This window comes from Drosophila novamexicana, unplaced genomic scaffold (assembly GCF_003285875.2).
Source record: "Drosophila novamexicana strain 15010-1031.04,08,12 unplaced genomic scaffold, DnovRS2.1 tig00004554-arrow-pilon, whole genome shotgun sequence".
Lineage (NCBI taxonomy): Eukaryota > Metazoa > Arthropoda > Insecta > Diptera > Drosophilidae > Drosophila > Drosophila novamexicana.
In genome coordinates this window covers 1,765,071-1,784,105 of record NW_020825051.1, presented here as the reverse complement: position 1 = coordinate 1,784,105, position 19,035 = coordinate 1,765,071, and the positions used below count along the sequence as shown (strand labels likewise).

At 42.0% G+C, this 19,035-nt stretch overlaps 3 protein-coding genes across 7 annotated transcripts; 1 reads left to right on the top strand and 2 right to left on the bottom strand.

The window, feature by feature from the left end:
• Nucleotides 1–3,639: 3,639 nt before the first annotated feature.
• LOC115769600 (dnaJ protein homolog 1) lies at nt 3,640–5,701 on the bottom strand. The gene is made up of 2 exons (XM_030714489.1): nt 5,505–5,701; nt 3,640–5,158 (listed from the first exon to the last, which is right to left on the bottom strand). Exon 2 carries the CDS (start codon nt 5,124–5,126, stop codon nt 4,074–4,076), a length of 1,053 nt encoding a protein of 350 aa, XP_030570349.1. The 5' UTR covers nt 5,127–5,158; nt 5,505–5,701; the 3' UTR covers nt 3,640–4,073.
• A 404-nt stretch (nt 5,702–6,105) lies between these two features.
• Nucleotides 6,106–15,675, top strand: LOC115769358 (ubiquitin carboxyl-terminal hydrolase 47). 5 transcript variants are annotated; one of them, XM_030714135.1, is made up of 10 exons: nt 6,113–6,292; nt 9,492–9,726; nt 9,790–11,402; nt 11,460–11,871; nt 11,939–12,862; nt 12,989–13,987; nt 14,056–14,182; nt 14,242–14,312; nt 14,381–14,514; nt 14,578–15,675. In XM_030714135.1, exons 2-10 carry the CDS (start codon nt 9,535–9,537, stop codon nt 14,786–14,788), a joined length of 4,683 nt encoding a protein of 1,560 aa, XP_030569995.1. In that variant the 5' UTR covers nt 6,113–6,292; nt 9,492–9,534; the 3' UTR covers nt 14,789–15,675. The 5 variants fall into 5 exon arrangements, with proteins under 5 accessions (XP_030570000.1, XP_030569999.1, XP_030569995.1 ...); XM_030714136.1 differs by lacking the exon at nt 6,113–6,292 and adding an exon at nt 7,092–7,160; XM_030714138.1 differs by lacking the exon at nt 6,113–6,292 and adding an exon at nt 9,267–9,338.
• An 88-nt stretch (nt 15,676–15,763) lies between these two features.
• Nucleotides 15,764–18,993, bottom strand: LOC115769360 (proliferation-associated protein 2G4). Its single transcript, XM_030714143.1, has 8 exons — nt 18,842–18,993; nt 18,322–18,419; nt 17,861–17,997; nt 17,636–17,798; nt 16,975–17,196; nt 16,461–16,686; nt 16,092–16,219; nt 15,764–16,026 (listed from the first exon to the last, which is right to left on the bottom strand). Exons 1-8 carry the CDS (start codon nt 18,927–18,929, stop codon nt 15,904–15,906), a joined length of 1,185 nt encoding a protein of 394 aa, XP_030570003.1. The 5' UTR covers nt 18,930–18,993; the 3' UTR covers nt 15,764–15,903.
• Between the last annotated feature and the right edge of the window lie 42 nt (nt 18,994–19,035).

Below are 19,035 nucleotides of genomic sequence, written 5' to 3'. Positions count from 1 at the left end.
TGCATTTGTCGCTGGAAAAGACTTGAAAATAAATTTCGATTTAAATACATTTATTGAGGAGAAAACGTGAACAAATTGAAACATTGATTGTATTTAGGCTTAGTGAATTTAAAATGAAAACAAAACCAACAATCGCAAATGAAAACCAAAAACCAAAAAGGAAAATTAAATAAAATACAAACAAAACCAAATATATTAAAAATGCAACTTTAAGCAAACGTTCTAAAAGGCAACAAGAAATTAAAAATTAAAAAGAAAATCTTAGAGAATTAAGCAACACGAACAGCAAATCGACACACACTTGAATTAAATCTAAAGCTGCAATGCAAAATGTTTAGTTTGTAGGAAGTACACTGAAAAAAATTAGAAAAAAAAGAGAAATAAGAAAATACCATACAGCAACCACAAAAGAATACACACACACACACACACACATGAAAACAAAATAGAAGAAATTTAGTCAAAATGTTAAATGGTAAACTAACAAGTAATACTAACTAAAGACAAGAGAATTCCATACACTTAAACAAAAACATATTTATAAACACACACGAAATCGAAATGAGTTTTGCGGATTACAAATCCCAGAAGACAATGCAGAATTCAGCGTCAAATACAGCAAAACCTAACTTGTTAAACGCGGGCAAACATTTAAATAAACCTAAACACAAAACGAAAACTATATATAACTATATAAGTGTGAACACGACAGCAAAAAAAAAGAAAAACAAAAACAAAATAAACACACAAACAAACACTCTTCTAGCTAAATTACAATAATATTATAATTAAGATCTTCACTCGAACACATGCAAGAGATGCGAAAACCAAAATACATGCATAGGTAAATTCCATAGTTGAAAAACGGAAAACGTAAAACAAAATATTGAGCACAAACTTACATTTCTCCTGATAGGTTTTGCCTTGATTTTATTTTATTTGAAATGAGTTTTCAATACGAAAACAAGAGTTTTCACAAAAAGAAAATATTCTACCAGAAAACAGATAAAAAATAATAATTATATTGGTTGTGAATGCAGCTTGGATGTTATTCGAATCAGGAAACCTACCCAATTGCTGAAAGAATTCAATGCATTAACCAGCTCATTAAACCGGGGTACACTGCAAGTAGTTGGTGCAATTGTGTGTCAATTGCGAAGGGCTTGTGTTGCAATTCTTTTTTTCTTTCAGTGTACACTTGACATGCAGTGTTGTATGCGAGTTTCATGCATTCATTTTTCAATCCCATTCAAACACAACACGTGTAGCAAAAATCGAAACATAATCAAAACATTTTTAGGTTTCCAATCAAATTGAATTAAATATACAATGAAAACTTCAATTAAACTACAGACAGTAAAAACAAGAAAAGCGTAAGAATCGAGTCAACAAAAATTCTAAACAAAATAAATATACAATTGATAAATGGATGAATGTTAATCAAACACACAAAAAAGAAAAGAAGAAAACACAAAAAATTAAAGCAAAAAGCAAAATACCAAATCACAACATTTTAACATAATTTTTACTGTTTATATAAGTTTGACAAAAAAAAAAAATAAAATAAAAACAAAAACTAAGCATAACAAATAATAATATAAATAATAAACCGAAAAGCAGTCAGCAGTTTCTTGCGGGAAACTTTAGTCAAATGAAATAGTTAAATTATAAAACTTATTTAAAGATGGTTAAGTATATGAATCATTCGAAATAGTATAAAATTTTTGTACACATTTGACTATTTTTAATGCATTTTAAAAACAATTTATGTATACATATATATAAATCAATTAATGTGTATGTATAATTATTGCAACATGTATAATTATACACATGTACTTATTTAGTTTAGTTCAGGCCGCTTCTCTCTGCCTTAAGTAAAGGTGCGCGTATCAAGTTTAACAAATTGTTAATGGGTATTTTGATTTGTTTAATACAATTGTTATTAATTTTTGTTTTATTCACATTTACTTTGGAAAGAGCAGAAGCAGCAATGCATAGAGAATGATTGCAAATGTATTACATTTATAAGTCAGCAACACACAAAAGCATAAGAAAATTTATGAATCGAAATTTCAATAATGAACCATTTGTAACACACAATAGCAACAAAAACAACAACAACAAGTTAAACAGAAACAATTCTAGTTATAACGAACAAATGAACAAGCATTCATGAATTCAATTTTTATTATTGACAATTAACAACTGCAACAACAGCATGCAATCGATGTTAATAATTTTTGAAAAGATAAAAACAAAATAAAAAAAAAAAAATATACAACAAAATACACAATGAGAAAATTATTATACAATTGCAAATGCAAATTAACACTCAAAGTAAGGAAAGTGAAAATATGTGAAAATGATTAAATTACAAAGATCCTTTTGAAATGAACAAAAAGAAAAACAAAATAAAATGTGAAAATAAAAAAGTCCTACTCTTGTAATATTTCTTTGAATGCCCACTTTAGAAAAATAGCTATAACTCGGCCATATCCTTGCAGATTTTCAAAGGACACTGTGCTTTAGGACCGCAAGGACCAGCTCCATCGATCTGCATCAAAATATTATGGGGTCATCTAAGAATCCAGGACTTGTAAAATTTCAGTTGTGCGGATTGCACGTAAAATGGGCTAAAATCACATAATCCTTAATATCTTAGAAACTACAAGGACGATCTCGATGCCCTTTGGCCAGTTGGTAGCCCTGGTCAATACAATTTTTTTGACACAGGATTTGTCAGGATACGCAAGGATACGGCCGAGTTATGACCTATTTTCACTTGTTAAAATTGTCCTTAAAATTTCATTGATTGAAGGACTTTCGTCCTTATTAATGTGTATTCATAATTGGGAGGATGAGGACTACTTCATGGCCTAAGGACATCCCGATAGTCCTTCAAATGGCCAAGATAGCCCGGATTTTTTCGATTTTTGCCAATTTTGCGACTATATCCCTTGAAAAAGTTTTAGGCGAAAATTTTGGTCGAATCCTGGAAATTTTTGAATGCCAATCGATGGTCCTGAGTCCTGCGAGCTCAATAAGGTTTGTCCTCGCCAGATCCTGAAGGATTTGAGCAAGCTTGGCCAAAAAACAAATGTCCTTTTTAGAAAAATAGCTATAGCTCGGCCATATCCTTGCAGATTTTCAAAGGACACTGTGCTTTAGGACCGCAAGGACCAGCTCCGTCGATCTGCATCAAAATATTATGGGGTCATCTAAGAATCCAGGACTTGTAAAATTTCAGTTGTGCGGATTGCACGTAAAATGGGCTAAAATCACAAAATCCTTAATATCTTAGAAACTACAAGGACGATCTCGATGCACTTTGGCCAGTTGGTAGCCCTGTACAATACAATTGTTTGCGAGTATTTTTTTTATTGTAGATTATAATCTTTCCTAAAGTTACTCAGAATGTATAATTAAAATATCATTGAAATTAGTTTATTAAATACTTTTCTCTTTCATGTACAATATAATTATGGTACTAAAACGTACTAGTTCTATTGTATGTGTTTAGTGTACGTGTAATGTCTTACAACATAATAGCCGATGTGCATAAGAGCAGTGCTTTGTGGGAGCTGGATATATGGAGTTGATGCAGATATTTTTTACAGTAATTACAGGTAACATGGAAACTTTTAACAATTTTCTTTTCAATTTATTTACTTGGATTATGTTTAGAATAGGGAAAATATACATAATTAAGTAACCGATCAGTCTCCAGCTCAAAACACTTTCAGCTATCTTATACATATGTGTGTGTGTCAGTGTTTTGTATTTTCATTACTTATCTTATCGCGAGAACAACTCTATGGTTAGCATTTGCATTTATATCTACATCGATTCCAAATTGGCGAGATATATCAGCATGCCAATTTTTAAACACTCGTTTGGCATGTTATGTTTATACATAAAACATTTCAAGCGTAAACCGACAAATTAATTTTGTGTCCCAGTATAAGGATTATAACTAAAATTAGAACTTAATTTAAAACATACTATACAAATTTGTTGTAGGAGGATAGAGCTCAACGTAGTACGAAACAACTTGGCTTAGCCAATCACATTTAGTTTGGCAGCAGCTCCGCTAGTTGGTTCCTTAGACTGGGAGGGAGCGAATCGGGAAATTTGATGTCGAAGGCAACGATCAGGTCGCCGCGTCGCGACGGCTCCTTGGGAAAAGGCAAGCCGCGCCCACTAATACGCTTCGTTGTGGTGGGTTTGATGACTTCGCCCTGTGTGTTGACTGCTATGCGATCGCCCTGGAGCGTTGGCACTGATACTGAGGCGCCGCACAGGGCCTGCTTGAGACTGACTTGGGCATTGTAGCGCAAATCACTGCCCTCACGCTTGAATTGCGGATGCGGCTTGTCGCGTATGATGAAGATGATGTCCGCAGGCACTTTTTGTGGCGCCTGATCGCCTTCTTTGGGGAATGTGATCTTTGTGCCTGCCTTCCAACCCGGCTTTACAGTAATGCTCAGCACCTTTTCCTCTTTACGCGCCGTGCCCGTTGACATGGACATGCGCGAGATCTTCATTTTCTTTGTGCAGCCTCTGTCGACTTCTTCCAGCGTCACATATAAATCATGCTCGATTGGTGGGTCCTGTTGCTGGCGCTTCCGGCTGGGCGCTTGTGCATTAAACGACTGGGAACGGAAGGCGCCCATAGGATTGCCGCCAAAACCGCCAGCGTTGAACATTTCATCACCGCCAATGTTCATGAAGACTTGCTCAGTTCCGTCACCGCCGCCGCCACCAAAGAAGGCACCAAACGGATCCGCTGTGCCGAAGACATTCTGCGAGCCAAAGAACTGTGCAAATGTGGCGCGTGGATCACCATGGAACTGGTAAGTGTAGGCGCCTGGCTGGCCGCTGCCATCTGGTCCGGGTGGTCCACCCTTCAGTCCCTCCTCACCGTGCTGATCGTAAATGTCGCGTTTCTTCTTGTCGGACAGCACCTCGTACGCCTCTGCGATCTCCTTGAAGCGCTCCTCCGCTTGCGGGCTCTTGTTCTTGTCCGGATGGTATTTGAGTGCCAATTTTCGGTACGCCTTCTTAATATCATCATCTGTGGCCTTCTTGTCAATGCCCAATATCTTGTAGAAGTCTTTTCCCATTATGCTTTGCTTTGACGCCGCGCACTCACAAACTGCGAAAAAAGAATAGAAAGCACACAATTATTCTACTGATATACACATATTTATAAACGAAAAGCTAAAACAGCAGAGACAAATGTGTCGATTGTTTTTTCAACGCGTCGCTCAATGGAAATTGCTAGAAACTTTGAGTTGTGCAACGACAAAGACAACGCCAGCGAAAAGCTGATGTGTTGTCAATCTGGGCGTGACGTCGACACTGCCGTGTTTTGGGATTGTATTGTATTGCTTATTTCGCTTTTTATTTTATGTCTTGTTTTAAAGTTCATCAAATGCAGTTTGTTTTCAAGTGAAAACAAGCTAATTTAAGCATCAATTAATTTGTTAGGCCCTACATACCTTATTTGTTTTGCAGCTGCGTGCTATTCTTTTATTTAACTTTTTTCTTGTAAATTAACTTTCCGATTTGATTATTACTTGAATTTCTATGAATTGCAGTTAAAATATTCACTATATTCTTGAAATTATGTTGGTTTTAATCAATAGTTCTGTTTTTTTGTCTAGTGTGAAAACACACCCACTACTCGTTTCTCTTGATTTTTGCTAAATGAGTCGAACTGGCAACGGATGTTGCCTTTATATAGACTCGGAGCAGTCTGCTCGTCGAAAATTCTCGATGCTTCTAGCATAATAGGGTTGCATCCGGAACACAGCGGTTCGATAACATATAGCGCCAAAATTCAAATATTTAAATCACTTTTCTAAGAACTTAAAAATCGCATGTAAGTTGATAAATTGGCCTTAAATAAGCATTAGTTATTGATATGTGAATAATAGTGTGGCAATTAACTGCGTTTGTTACAAATCAATAATCGATTTGATTGCAATCGAATTGCAGCCATAGCATCGATACTTTGCGGAAGGTGACTGATGGAACTATCGGATAACCATCGATAGTACGTAGGCTTATCGGTATTGCCATCGATAGAACTGCAGCCAAACCGCAGCAGAACAACAAAAAACATTTGTTACATTTATAAAAATGGTTGCTGCTCGGTATCAACGTCAAGCATCCTCCGTTTAAACAGTTTAGATAGCAACAAATCAATTGGCCTGTGTAGTCCCAGCCTTTGGGCCGGATTGTGCATTTAACCCTAACACAATATTGCAACATTTTCACAGTTCAGGTGAGTGAAATCATACATATGTATGTGTATCTGTATGCCTGCATATAAATGTGTGTATGTGTGAGCGAACATATTTTGGAGCCGCAAGTTTTCCGACATTTGGCCAAGACGTTGAAGGACGCATAGCTTGAACTAGTTTTTCGCACTTAAGCAATCACATGTGTCACGTTCCAAAGCAAAACCTTGACCGATCTCCCGTCCACCGTGTGCACCCCCCCCCCCACCCCCCCACCCCCCCACCCCCCCCCACGGCACACACGGTCAGCGCTTCTTAGTCACACATGAGACGCTGGTGAGGCACAGCCAAGCAGCGCATAAAAATAGTCATTCATCGGCCAATTGGCGAGAGCATCTTGAATAAACATTAATAGCACTTTCGCTGTGAATTTCAACACAGCACGCTCTCTGTCTCCCCATCTCTCACGGAATATCCATACAATATAGTCGACTATTCATTGAACAATTCGTCTAGGTTGGGGACTATAGACCTGCCGGGTGGGCTACCCGTCACTGCGTCACCGGTCAGAGCCCTGAGCCCTTATAAACTACTTACTCACGCGCTCGCTTATTCGCATATTTTTGTTTTTGTGATATTGTTATCAACAGTTGCTGCTAATGCCAGCTGGGTGCGTTTGTTATTGTTATCAGTGCTGCGCCCGCGACCAACAACTGCATCCAGTGTGCGATTCGTAGCGCACCCAACTGCCCGGCTGGCTATTCGGCAGCGATCGAGACCCACTCGTGCACTCTGTGGCGCCAGCACCAGTTCGTGCCGCAGCAGTGGTCAGTACTCGAGCACGCGTGAAACGATGTCGTTGCGTTGACGGCGGTTCCACAGCGCACAGAAGAACTCGGGAGCAATCAGACGGTGTGTGTGTGTGTGTGTACGTGTGTGCATAAAAAAGATAAATTATATATATGCAAGTACACATATATATTTTTAATCCTCCCCATATAAGTATATGTGTGTGCGCTTCAAATGGAGTTTATCGTATAACGTGCGAATCCCCTTGCAATTAGTCTAAAAATAGAATCCATTTGAAATAGATTGCTTTCGTAATAACTACAGGGAGTACACAGAACTGCATAATTTGAGTCTCTACATAGAAAGCTGCGACATGACTCGAACTCGATCGATGTGCGTGCATGCATGTGTGTGCGCGTGTTTGTGTGTGTGTGTGTATGTGTGTACTATATATCTGAGAAATCGGAACTCTAGCTCTTTGGCATGTGGGGCTTGCTATGTGTGTGCAGACCCAAAAACTTAAAATGTAGCGAAATAGTTTTAAAAATAGCAAAACTATATGCAAAAATAAAAAATCAAGAAAAATACACACACTTATCACATTATTCAGGTCTGGCGAAAAACATAAAACTCTTCGTGTGCGCCAGACGTTGGGCTAATTTCTGTAAAAATCTCGTACACGTCACGCCCAAACCCAAATGTGTGGGTTGTGTGGGGATGGGGATTAGCGTCAATGTAAATATTGATGAGAATTCTATGCGTCTCAGATATTGGATAAACAGACATAGGCATAGATATATATATATGTATGTATGTAGGTTCATGTTGGCTGTGCAGTGTTTTTTGACTGCGCCTTTGTTACGTTTCGGTAACGAAAACCTTCGCATTTACAAATAGCCAGATTGTATCTGACAGATACTTGTGCTCCTGCTTTGAATATTTGTTTTTCTTTTTATTTTGTTCCGTCAATTTCTGTGCTCTTGTCGCCGTCGTCGCCACTTTTTATTTTTAGACGCACAATTTTTTTTTCTATTTTTTTTTCTTCTGTTTGCGTATTAGCATTTTTGGATTCCACTCTTGCGTACCAGCACTTGCACATATATATTTTTTATTTATACATTAATATATCATATAAATGCTTGCGTTCATCCAACATGTGTTTGAAATTGCAGCTCGTTTGGGTTTATCTTTTGGCCAGAGCACTTGGCACAACGCGCCTCTCCTGGTCCCACCTCGCCTCGTCTCGTCTCGATTGCAATGTTTGTGCCTATTTTTATAAATTCAAGTTGGAAAAACATTGCGCATTTCGTATATACTAATTGCTTTGGACATTTAATTCGACTGTGAACGCATTTGCGCAAGTTTTCCGGTAAACATAGATTTTTACCAATTTAGCCAGAAAGTTTTCATTTACATTCCTATGTGCGGGGCTTATGAGAAACTTCTTAGAACCACGAGAGTTTTTTTTGTTTAGTGAACGTTATCAGAAATAGATGTAGATTGAAGGAAACAGCTGAGCTTGATGTTGCCAATTAAGTTCTTGCTAGACAATAGACAATAGAACATATCATATCTAGCAGCTTTATGTGCGTTCGATTTTTATATATATGAATTAGTAAAATTTTCCAACTGTCAGCTGCTATTATGCGCTGTCAAATCTTAAAGGCAAAACACATTAAAGCTTTTCCAAAATATATTTTCTAATTTTTCTTATACATTTATTGACTTACTGCTGTGCGCGCCCCCAAAAACTGACGTTCCGTTCGTACATTTTGCGCATTGCGGCCAAATGTCATATATATATAAATATATTGAATATATGTATCTGTATATACATAATTATGGCACTATATATATTGTAGCATTTCCGTTACAATGTCGGCTATCGAGTCGCCCGTCGTTGCCCAACAAAGAAAGCAACAGCAATCGCCTTGGAATGACATTTGTTGGAGCAATTTATGCGGCAATTATGACGCTGTTGCTGAAAATTCAGACGCAGCTGAAATATGGAATATCGGCACTTCTAGAAGCTGCCTCCTCCGGCCGCAATTTGTTTATAAAATTCCGTACAATCTTAGTCATGATTCTTGCTTTTTTTTTGTGTGCCCGCGTACAAATAAGGCGCGAAAAAAGCAAACAGCAGCAGGCAATGGGATTTTGGTTTATTTTCGAATTGAGGTCTACGGTGGGTGCTGGGGCATTGAAGGGGATGGGGCAACGGGTGGGAGCAATGAACATCTCATGTGGGCTGGCTTCCTTGTTTCTCTGTGGCCGTTGTCAAGCAGCTTCTAAAAATGAAATGTCAGTAGTTTTTTTCCATTATTTTTGTCGTTTTTATTTTTTATTTGTATATATATATAATAAATATATATTGTTTTTTCAGGCATTTTTTTATATGCAATCGTTCAAAATTTTTATTTATATCGCAATTTTTTTTAATTTTAATTTTCACAGGCCTTAACCCATTTGGTTTGCAACTTGCCCCCAGGACTAGGACATGGCTGAGCAGGACAGCACGGATAGTACACAGTGCGCCGTCTTTGACCAAACGCCTGGCTCACAACAAAAGAAAATCAACATCGTTGTGCGCTCCCATTTTACGGTAAAGCACGTCATTGCACTGATTGGCACACAGTTTGCCTATGGCAAATTCGAGCTGCTGCTACAGCCGCATGGCGAGAAGGATCTGGTATGTATTTAATGCCAAGTCATTCGGCCGCCCGCTCTTACTAATGCATTTTACATGATTTAGGTTAATTTGAATGCGCTGGACAAGGAGCTGCTTTACGACGTGCCTGGCTTTGAGCCTCAGCTGAAGAATAACCTGGTGCTGCTGCCAGAGGGCACCTGGGACGGCAATGTGACCAAACGCTATGAGTTGACCATGAAAAAATCCGCTTCGACTCTCAGCAAGCAGGCAAATTCCGCGGATAACATGGCAACGACAACCGCAACGACAACAGCAAAAACCGGTGAGAAAAAGAAGCGGGTAACAACAGGCGAGAAAAAGAAAAAATCGCCAAGCAAAACCAAGACTAGCGTTAGTCCCACTGAATTGACAATTGAGTCAGCGGCAGCAGCACCAGCAGCATCAAACACAGCCACGCCCACAACGCCCAGCAAGGTCAGCACAAAAGTGAAAACCAAAGCCAGCGAAAGCAAGAACAATATTGTGAAGAGCAAGGACCAAGTGGATGAATGCGTGCAGCTGCCAAAAGCGCCAAGTACCTGCGCCACAGACATAGCTATTGATGAACTAACCAAAGTTGAAATAACCGAGCAGCTAAAGCAGCAGTTGCCACAAAATAGGATCCTCATATCGCCCGTCGATGATGTAGCTCCAGAGTTATTTAATATAAGTCCCGTCTCGGAAGCTGAACAACTGTCTGACGATGATTTGGCATTGGGCGCCTCGGCCAGTCCCACATTGATGGGTCCAGCCTACGAATTTGGCAACGCCGGACCCACAGAGAGCGATCTGTTGGCTGGAACTGAAGCTGGCACCGATGCACTAGCGGCCATCGCTGGCAATGATAAAGTCGAAGAGGATGATAGACAGGAGATGGAATATTCAAATTTCTTTGGGCGCAAGTACGGCGGCGATGAGGTGCCCGCCTGGCAGCGCATCAATACCAGCGCCTCAGAATTTGTGGCCTCGGCCAATACAGAAACGGAGACGCATCGAAATGGCGTTGGGCCACGTGCATATGTGGGACTTGTCAATCAGGCAATGACCTGCTACCTAAACAGTCTGCTGCAAGCGCTTTATATGACGCCCGAGTTTCGCAATGCCTTGTACCGCTGGGAGTTTGACAACGACAACGAGGCCAAGAACATACCCTACCAGTTGCAGAAGCTGTTTCTCAATTTGCAGACATCGCCGAAATCATCGGTGGAGACAACTGACTTGACGCGCAGCTTTGGCTGGGACTCCACGGAGGCCTGGCAACAGCATGACATCCAAGAGCTGTGCCGCGTCATGTTCGATGCACTGGAGCACAAGTTCAAGAACACAAAACAGGCCAATCTCATCTCGACGCTGTACGAGGGCAAAATGAATGATTATGTCAAGTGCTTGGAGTGCAATACCGAAAAGACGCGCGAGGATACCTTCCTTGACATACCGCTACCGGTGCGTCCATTTGGCAGTAGTTCCGCTTACGGTAGCATCGAGGAGGCACTGCGCGCCTTTGTTCAGCCCGAAACTCTCGATGGCAACAATCAGTATCTATGCGAGAAATGCAAAAAGAAATGCGACGCCCACAAGGGACTGCACTTTAAGTCCTTCCCCTATATACTGACGCTGCATCTAAAGCGCTTCGACTTTGACTATCAGACCATGCATCGCATCAAGCTGAATGACAGGCAAGCGTTAAATCCTTAACTCTTAGTCTTCTACTAATATTTTTCTGCATTTTATAGGGTGACCTTCCCGCAGAAGCTGAATCTGAACAGCTTTGTGAATCGCAGCGGCCAGGGCGAACAGTATCAAATGAATGGCAGCAGCAATGCAGACGATTGCAGCACCGCGGACAGTGGCTCGGCCATGGAGGAGGATAACTTGAGCAGCGGTGTGGGAACAACGGCCAGTTCCAGTCAACATGAGAACGATATGAATGACGAGGACGAAGGCATCGACATGAGCAGCAGCACCGGCAAGAGCGCGAACATGGAGGCACGACTCAAACAGGAGTTGCTATCGGGTCCATATATCTATGACCTCTTTGCTATCATGATACACTCGGGCAGCGCTTCAGGCGGTCATTACTATGCTTACATAAAGGATTTTGATAATGACGAATGGTTCTGCTTCAATGATCAAAATGTGTCAACGGTGAGTAGCCAAAGATTGGCTAGTGTCAACATATATTATATGTCCATCTTCTCCTCACACTTTTCAGATCACACAAGAGGACATCCAGCGTTCATTTGGCGGGCCAAATGGCAGCTACTATTCAAGTGCTTATACGTCCAGCACGAATGCGTATATGCTCATGTATCGCCAGGTGGACGCCAAGCGTAACGAGCTTGTGGTCAAATGTAAAGACTTTCCGGAACACATCAAGTCGCTGCTTCCCAAGCTGCATGCGGAGGAAGATACGCGCGTTTCGCGCCTGGGTAGACACATCACAGTAACAGATCTGGCACTGCCGCATCTATACAAGCCGCGCGTCTACTTTTATAATCCGTTGCTCAAGAAGCTCAAGATGACCCGCGTGTATCTGTCGCAGAGTTTCGATGTGAATAAAGTGCTGATGTCTGCCTACGATATGCTCAATGTGGAGCAGTTCGCGCCGCTGTCACGCTGCCGTCTAGTTGCCTACAACTCATCCATGGACACTATCATACAGTCGCTGGAGAATTGCACTGACCCGGCACTAACCGAGCTGCGTTCCTCACATAACTACAATCTGGACTTTTTGCTGGAGTACCGGGCTGAGGATCAGCAGTTTGAAAACTATGCCAGCGATGGCACTACGTGGTATGTGTTTAAGGTAGATCTCTCGACCATGGCGATGGACGGTCCCTTCCTGGTTTATTCAGCAGCGCGGGAGTCTAGCGACGTGCTGCGCCATTCAATTGCAGTACGTTTGCACATTAACGAGCAGCAATTTCTGCTGGCCGCCGTGCGTGGCACTTACCGCATGGCCTTCGTGGCGTACGATCCCCAACCGACGTCGGAGGCACAGCAACATCTTCAGCAACTGGCTAACTCACAATTCAAATATATCACATACTTTTACTTAAACGTGCCTAACACCGATGCCACCAGTCTCGAGATGTTGGGCGTGCCCAGCAGCGAGCCCATTGCAGCTCCCGTCGAGGTAGGTACCTTAACCCTTTAACGTCTAGTTCACATCAAATTGTGCCCAATAGTAAATTGTTTTATTTACAAATGCAAGTATTGTATCAATTTGTCAAAGTTCAAGTAACTCTTCTCCCCTTTGCAGCCCGCCAATGGCTGCGCCGGTGGTGATGTAGTGGATGCTGCCATGATGAATGGCATTAACGGCACAAACGGCACGGCTACTCCCGAGGGTGTCAGCGCCGGCAACAACGACTGTGATTGGCGTCGCTATAAGCGCGATCAGGCTGATTCGCTTACGACACCCGGCCATGAGTCCAACTCGGAGGATAGTAGCCTGAGTGATGGTGATCGTACGCTGGTTGAGAGTAGTATGCAGCATCGTGGCGGCGGCGATAGTCAGGTAAGCTCCACCAGCCACTCACCACAGCTGTCCAGTCCTGAGGATGAGGCCGCCTCACATGACGCCATGATGCGCGTTCACGCTTACTGCAATGGCAACGGCAGCTATGGCAGCGAGGCGGGCGACACCAGCTCCCTGCCACCTAGCACAACAACACAATTTTTCCATGCCATCAAAATTGATTGCGTGGATCTGGCCACCAGTAGCAGCACCACCAGTGGCCACCAATCCGATGACGAAGCGCAACTGCGTAAGCCCACACACGCTTATAAGCTTCTTGTAGGCAAGCATATGCGTATGGGTACCTTTAAGCGGCACATCGAGCAGTTGATACGCGTTCCCAGCGCCTATTTTAAGCTGCAGCGCAAGCATGAGAGCACCATATCCAATAACCAGACCAATACGCTGGTCTTTCTCAATGAAGGCGAAACTCTGACCGTGGAGATCGGTAAAACACTGCAACCGTACGAGTTCAAGTCTAAGATATACTTTTTGCGGTTGGCGGATTTGAACAATGAGACCGCCAAGCTGCCCTGCGTCTGTGAGTGGGTGTATAATGCCACCACTACAGCGGAGCAGGCCAAACAGGATCTGGTCGCCAAGCTGCATCGCATCGATGCCAAATACAGCTCCCTCACCGTGGACAATTGTCGCATCTGGCTAAAAGGCGGCCGCTGTCCCACTAAAATACTCGCTAACGAGGATACACTGTACTGCGACATTCGCTCCACGGCTGCCGAGGTGAGCACGAAACTATTTACATGTGTCGATGTTTATAAATCTAATTCATGTTCATGTTTTGGCCACAGTTCATTGTGCAAGAGTGTGAGGAGGGCGTGGTGGCGCAGCCCAAGGAAGATTCGTTAACCATATTCGTGCGTCGCTGGTATCCGGATAAATGGGAGTTTGGCAAATTCCAGGAAATCACAATGGACAGTAAGCTGATTGAAATTGGTAAATTGTTAAAGCTTGGTTTTTAATCTCACTTCTTGCAGAGGACGGCGAAATCAAAAGATGTTTATCACAAATATGCAATATACCTATTGATCGCTTGAGTTATATGAAGGTAGGAAATGCCTCATCTTTATATAAGTTTATATAAGATCTTCTTACACTCTGTTACTTTGCTCACAGCTAAACAGCTACTTTCCCTGCACAAGCATATCGGCAGTTAGTGTTAACGAGGCCGTCAACTGGCTCTCTGTGCCCGCGGCGCTGGACGTGTATCCATTAAATACAACTAATAGTGGCAACATGTATTTGTATAAGTGAGTTGGAGGCAGGTCATTATGCTCTTTTGTGTATGACACTAAGCTTATGGTTTATTGCAGAGATAAAAGCGTGCCGGTGCGAGAGCTCTCGTCAGATGAGCGCCGCTCGTTAACCAATAAGGAGAAGGCGCGCCTGGATCGATTGGGCTGCATTTCAACGACGCGTTACTCGCAGCGGCGCGAACGAGCCCTAAAGATCTACTTGGACTCGCCAGAGAAACCAAGCAATGTAACTGCCTCGGCGCCCATAGACGCACATGCCGAGAACTAATGGCCCAAACGGCACCAGCAAAAACGTTGTCGTTGTACCCTCTTCCCGTTCCCTTGCTGGCTGTAGACTCGCTTGCTGCATAATCGGACCCGCAAATACATACAATATGTATTTCAACTAACCTAACCAAACGCAATTGATTCAAATGTACGAGTCCTCTGTCCGTTTTGTTTGCACATTTTATTCGTGTGCTGCACGCTGCTCGCTCTCATAATTCACAATTTAATATGTAATTAGTTTTGTTGTTTAATTTTGTTGGCACAATTCGTTTGGCGTGTCGAAATGGGACGTAGACAGACGGGGCTATTTGGGGAAGTGTGTGGGGATGGGTGTCCTAGTAACCAGTAACGATAACAAAAATTATTCTTGCTGCTTTTGTAATACAAGAGTTCAGACATGAGACTGTGTACAATTTTAATTACATGCAAGAAATTAAAACAAAAAAATGCAAAAAGATTGTGAACATAACTTAATTACATAAAACGTAAAAATAAAAGAAAAATTATTTGTATTGGAAATAATCATAGTTCACTTTTTTATTAACTTTTCTTCTCTTATACATAAGTGATATATGAAACAATTTGATGACATGTCCAACCACAGTCCAAGAAAACTCAGTTTTACTTATCCTTTTTTTTTATAAAATGTTAATTTTATTTAATTCCTACTACGCGTGGATTTGTAACGTTTTTGTTTTTTGAATTATAAGTATTTTAAAGATCATGTTTACTTTAAAAATGTTTTAATTCTTAAAACTTCTCGTTTCGTTGCGATTTAGAACAAATCGATTTTGAAATTCAAAACGAAAGATCAGTACGTTTTTATAAGGAGGGAAGAAATATGTAGAGTTGACTGCACATAGAATTTTACAGGTTTAACTGTTGGAAAAACTCGAAAGGCTTTCAAGTGGTTATTTTTTTTTGTTTTTGTTTAATCTTAGAATGGGAAATTTAAAGTTCTTGGAACGAAAACGAATTGTGTTGTCAAATGGATTTTCTGGTTTACTAATCAACGAATTCTATAGTAAAAATTTATAGAGCGGCAGCAGTGGGCAGCGCAATTGTTCACATTCTTGTTGCTTTAAGGGGGCGTTTTTTGTATGGTATCCGGGAGGCCTATGCCTTGGTCTCAACGGCCGGCGCCGATTCCACTTTTGTCGCCGCAGCAGAATTGCCGGCAGCCGCCTTCTTGCCTTTGCCCTTGCCCTTAACAGGTCCCAGTGGCTGTGCGACCAGTTCCTGAACAACAAAATAAAATCCACAGATAAGATTGTCAGGTTAGATCACCAGAAATTACGATTTACCTTCAGTTCGGGTTGCGCAATGCTGTATTCGCTCACATAGCTGTCCACATTGAAGGGTATACCGGTTACTAAATTGACGCCGTTCGGCATGAGCAATACCGTGTGTTTGAACTGTGCCACAATCTCAGCTGCAAGTAAACAATTATACAAATTATAGGCTCCCATTTGGACAAATTGGTTCAGATGCTTTTGTAGCAATGGCATGTTCAGACTGAGGCCCATGTATAAGGAGGCAACTGCTGAAGACGCCAAAGCCTTTTGAGCTTTGTTCTAGCAAAATGTCTGGCCGTAGTTGGCAGCTTAAGAGTTATACCAAATCCGGAATTAGGTTTTGCAAAACTAACATCATATCAATAAGTGGCGACTTACAAGGCTTCTCGTACAGTACTTGGAAGGGCTCAATCATCTTGTGTGAAACGCATTCAACGACGCCCATGCGCGCCTTGGTCTCCTCCTCGAAGCTGCGGATGTTGAAGGGCATGTTGCCGTACTTGGTTTTCACCTCAGCGAGCAGCGCACGCGATGCCTTTAGCTTAAGCATGTAGTTCTCATCGGACTTCTTGTAAATGGAGACCTTTGTGTCCTTCTCGCGACCCTGCAAAAAACACAAATGTTAACAGTGCTGCGAAGTCAGCGAATCAACATGTTTCGATGGTTTTCGATGCGTTCTCAGATCTCATAATCTTGCAATCTTCGGGCCAGCTATGGCGCAGATCTGAAGCTAACATGTGCCGAGCTGTTAAAATAGATACTCGCCAAACACACAAGGCGCTTACATGAATAACTCCATCTCCTTGCCATGCCAATCCTCAAGCGCGTGTTTTTAATCATCGAACAAATGTTTGGTGATAAAGTTAGTGTCCCCTAGAGACCTACTGCTTACCACGCCTTCGCCGCTGCTGACAATAACATCGATGGCATAAACCTCGTGCGTCTCGAAGGAGCACTTCTCGTGCTCCTTACGCTGTGCCTCGCTCGGATTCTGTATGATCGTCTTTTCGCCATCGATTTTGAACTGCTTCAGCTCGTGACTAAGCATGCCCTCAATGGGCTTACACTTGTACGACTCGCTGATTTGTTGCACGGCATCGGTGATTGAGTAATTCTGAAAGAAAGGCGAACAATAAAGGCATTTTACATTTGAATATAAGCCCTATACATAGTCTACTATGTATGATTTTCTATAATTGTGTGCAATTGTAAAGACCAAACATTTCTATGTATAAACTCGTTCAGTTCACGAAATTGCCGCAATTGATCTATGCAGACGTTGAGCTGTGCTGTGCCAGTTAAAATTGAAGGTCAACAGCCATTCCGTTGCCTGCAGTATAAGGATTACTAGAACTATATCTATCTATAAATATGTATACATGCATATGTGGGCAATCAACAGAGACCCAGCCATGAATATTATGACTGTGCTTTCGCCAATTGTCGCCTGTGCTTTGTGCAGGTGTTGACATGTGCTGGCGCTGTGCATTATACGCTAGACAATCCGTTGCCTGCACCCCCTCCTAATCTTATAAATAGGCGGTAACACTTACGCTGGAGCCGGACTTGAGCAGACGCAGTGCAGCCTGAACGGACCAGTACGCGGCCAGTATAACATCAGCTTGGCGGCCGCTTATTTTCTGATCCGCGCCGGCGCCCACGACAATTGTGTGCGCAGCCACAGCAATGAAGCCATCGATGTGGGCACCCAGATCGCTGTTAGGAAACAGGGTAAATAAATAAAAGCGGAATGTGGCAGGTGAGTGAATAATACTTACATTTTAACCACATCACCAGCCTTTAGCGTGTAGTCGGCATCGTTCTTAGCTGGCGAAAAGTGACAGACACAATTGTTGACCGACAGACATGTCGGAAATGCGATACCTTTCTTCAGTTCCTTTTCCTTTTTGTATACCTAGGATAGGGTACATGAAGGCAGTGTGTTAATCGATTTATAATAGAAACAATGACATTTGGCTGGATGCCAAAGCGTCCTCAGATCTCATAATCTGTGAATCTTTGGGCCCCAGAGCACGCGCGCCAAGCGCCGCAGGCCAGCGCCAAAAACGCACGTGGATGAAAATTCAACGCACGCAGGAAGCACGCGGCCTTTTACAGCGCACACATGCTGCCGGCCCGCAGCGCAGTAGCGCACGCAGAGGCCCTCAATTGCGTTAGTTTTAATCATTGGACTTATTTCGCTTGTGTTCGTTGGTGCAAATATTAAGTTGGAACTTACTTTGCCGGTTTCTTCAGTCAGCAGATTATCGCCCTTGGTGCAAATTTCCCTCACAGAGGCATCCGGCACACAGAGTCCAATAACCGTTTTCAGTGTTTCTAAAATTAAACACATCGAAACAGAAATAGTCGAGTTAGTTCTATGCAAAACGAGTTTTTGTATGTCTCGCGTGGCACTGTGAGTCTCATATTAGCATTGCAATTTCGTGTAGGCATTTCAGGTTTTTATTAAACTGAAGCTCTAAAAGCTATAATCGCAACCTTTATTGTCTTAAGTTTGTATTTAGGCATTGAATTCAACACCTGAAAAATTTGAGGTTATGCACGCTATGCTCTCGCATATCCCGCGAACACCGCCGCGTGGCTACTTCAAGCAACGGCGACGTCAGCGTCAGCGCCGACGTCTTCGTTAGCTCCATTGTTGTCGGCTACACGTAGCGGCCGACAGTAAATGCAGAAAAAATTTGACTTCACTTTCACTCTGCAACGCATTTCTTAATTACATTCAATTATTTACTTACTATTTGCAATTTCTCCAGCCAATTTGTATTTGGTAACAACCAAATCCTCAGCAATGGTCTTCTCAGGCTCCTTTTCTACGTCTGCCATTTTTAAAATGAAACAAAAAGCGAGAGCTGCTAAATGACGAAATGATGTTTTTAAGAGTATGTAGTATGGCCAGATAGTTAATGGAAAACAACTGGCTGGCAACATT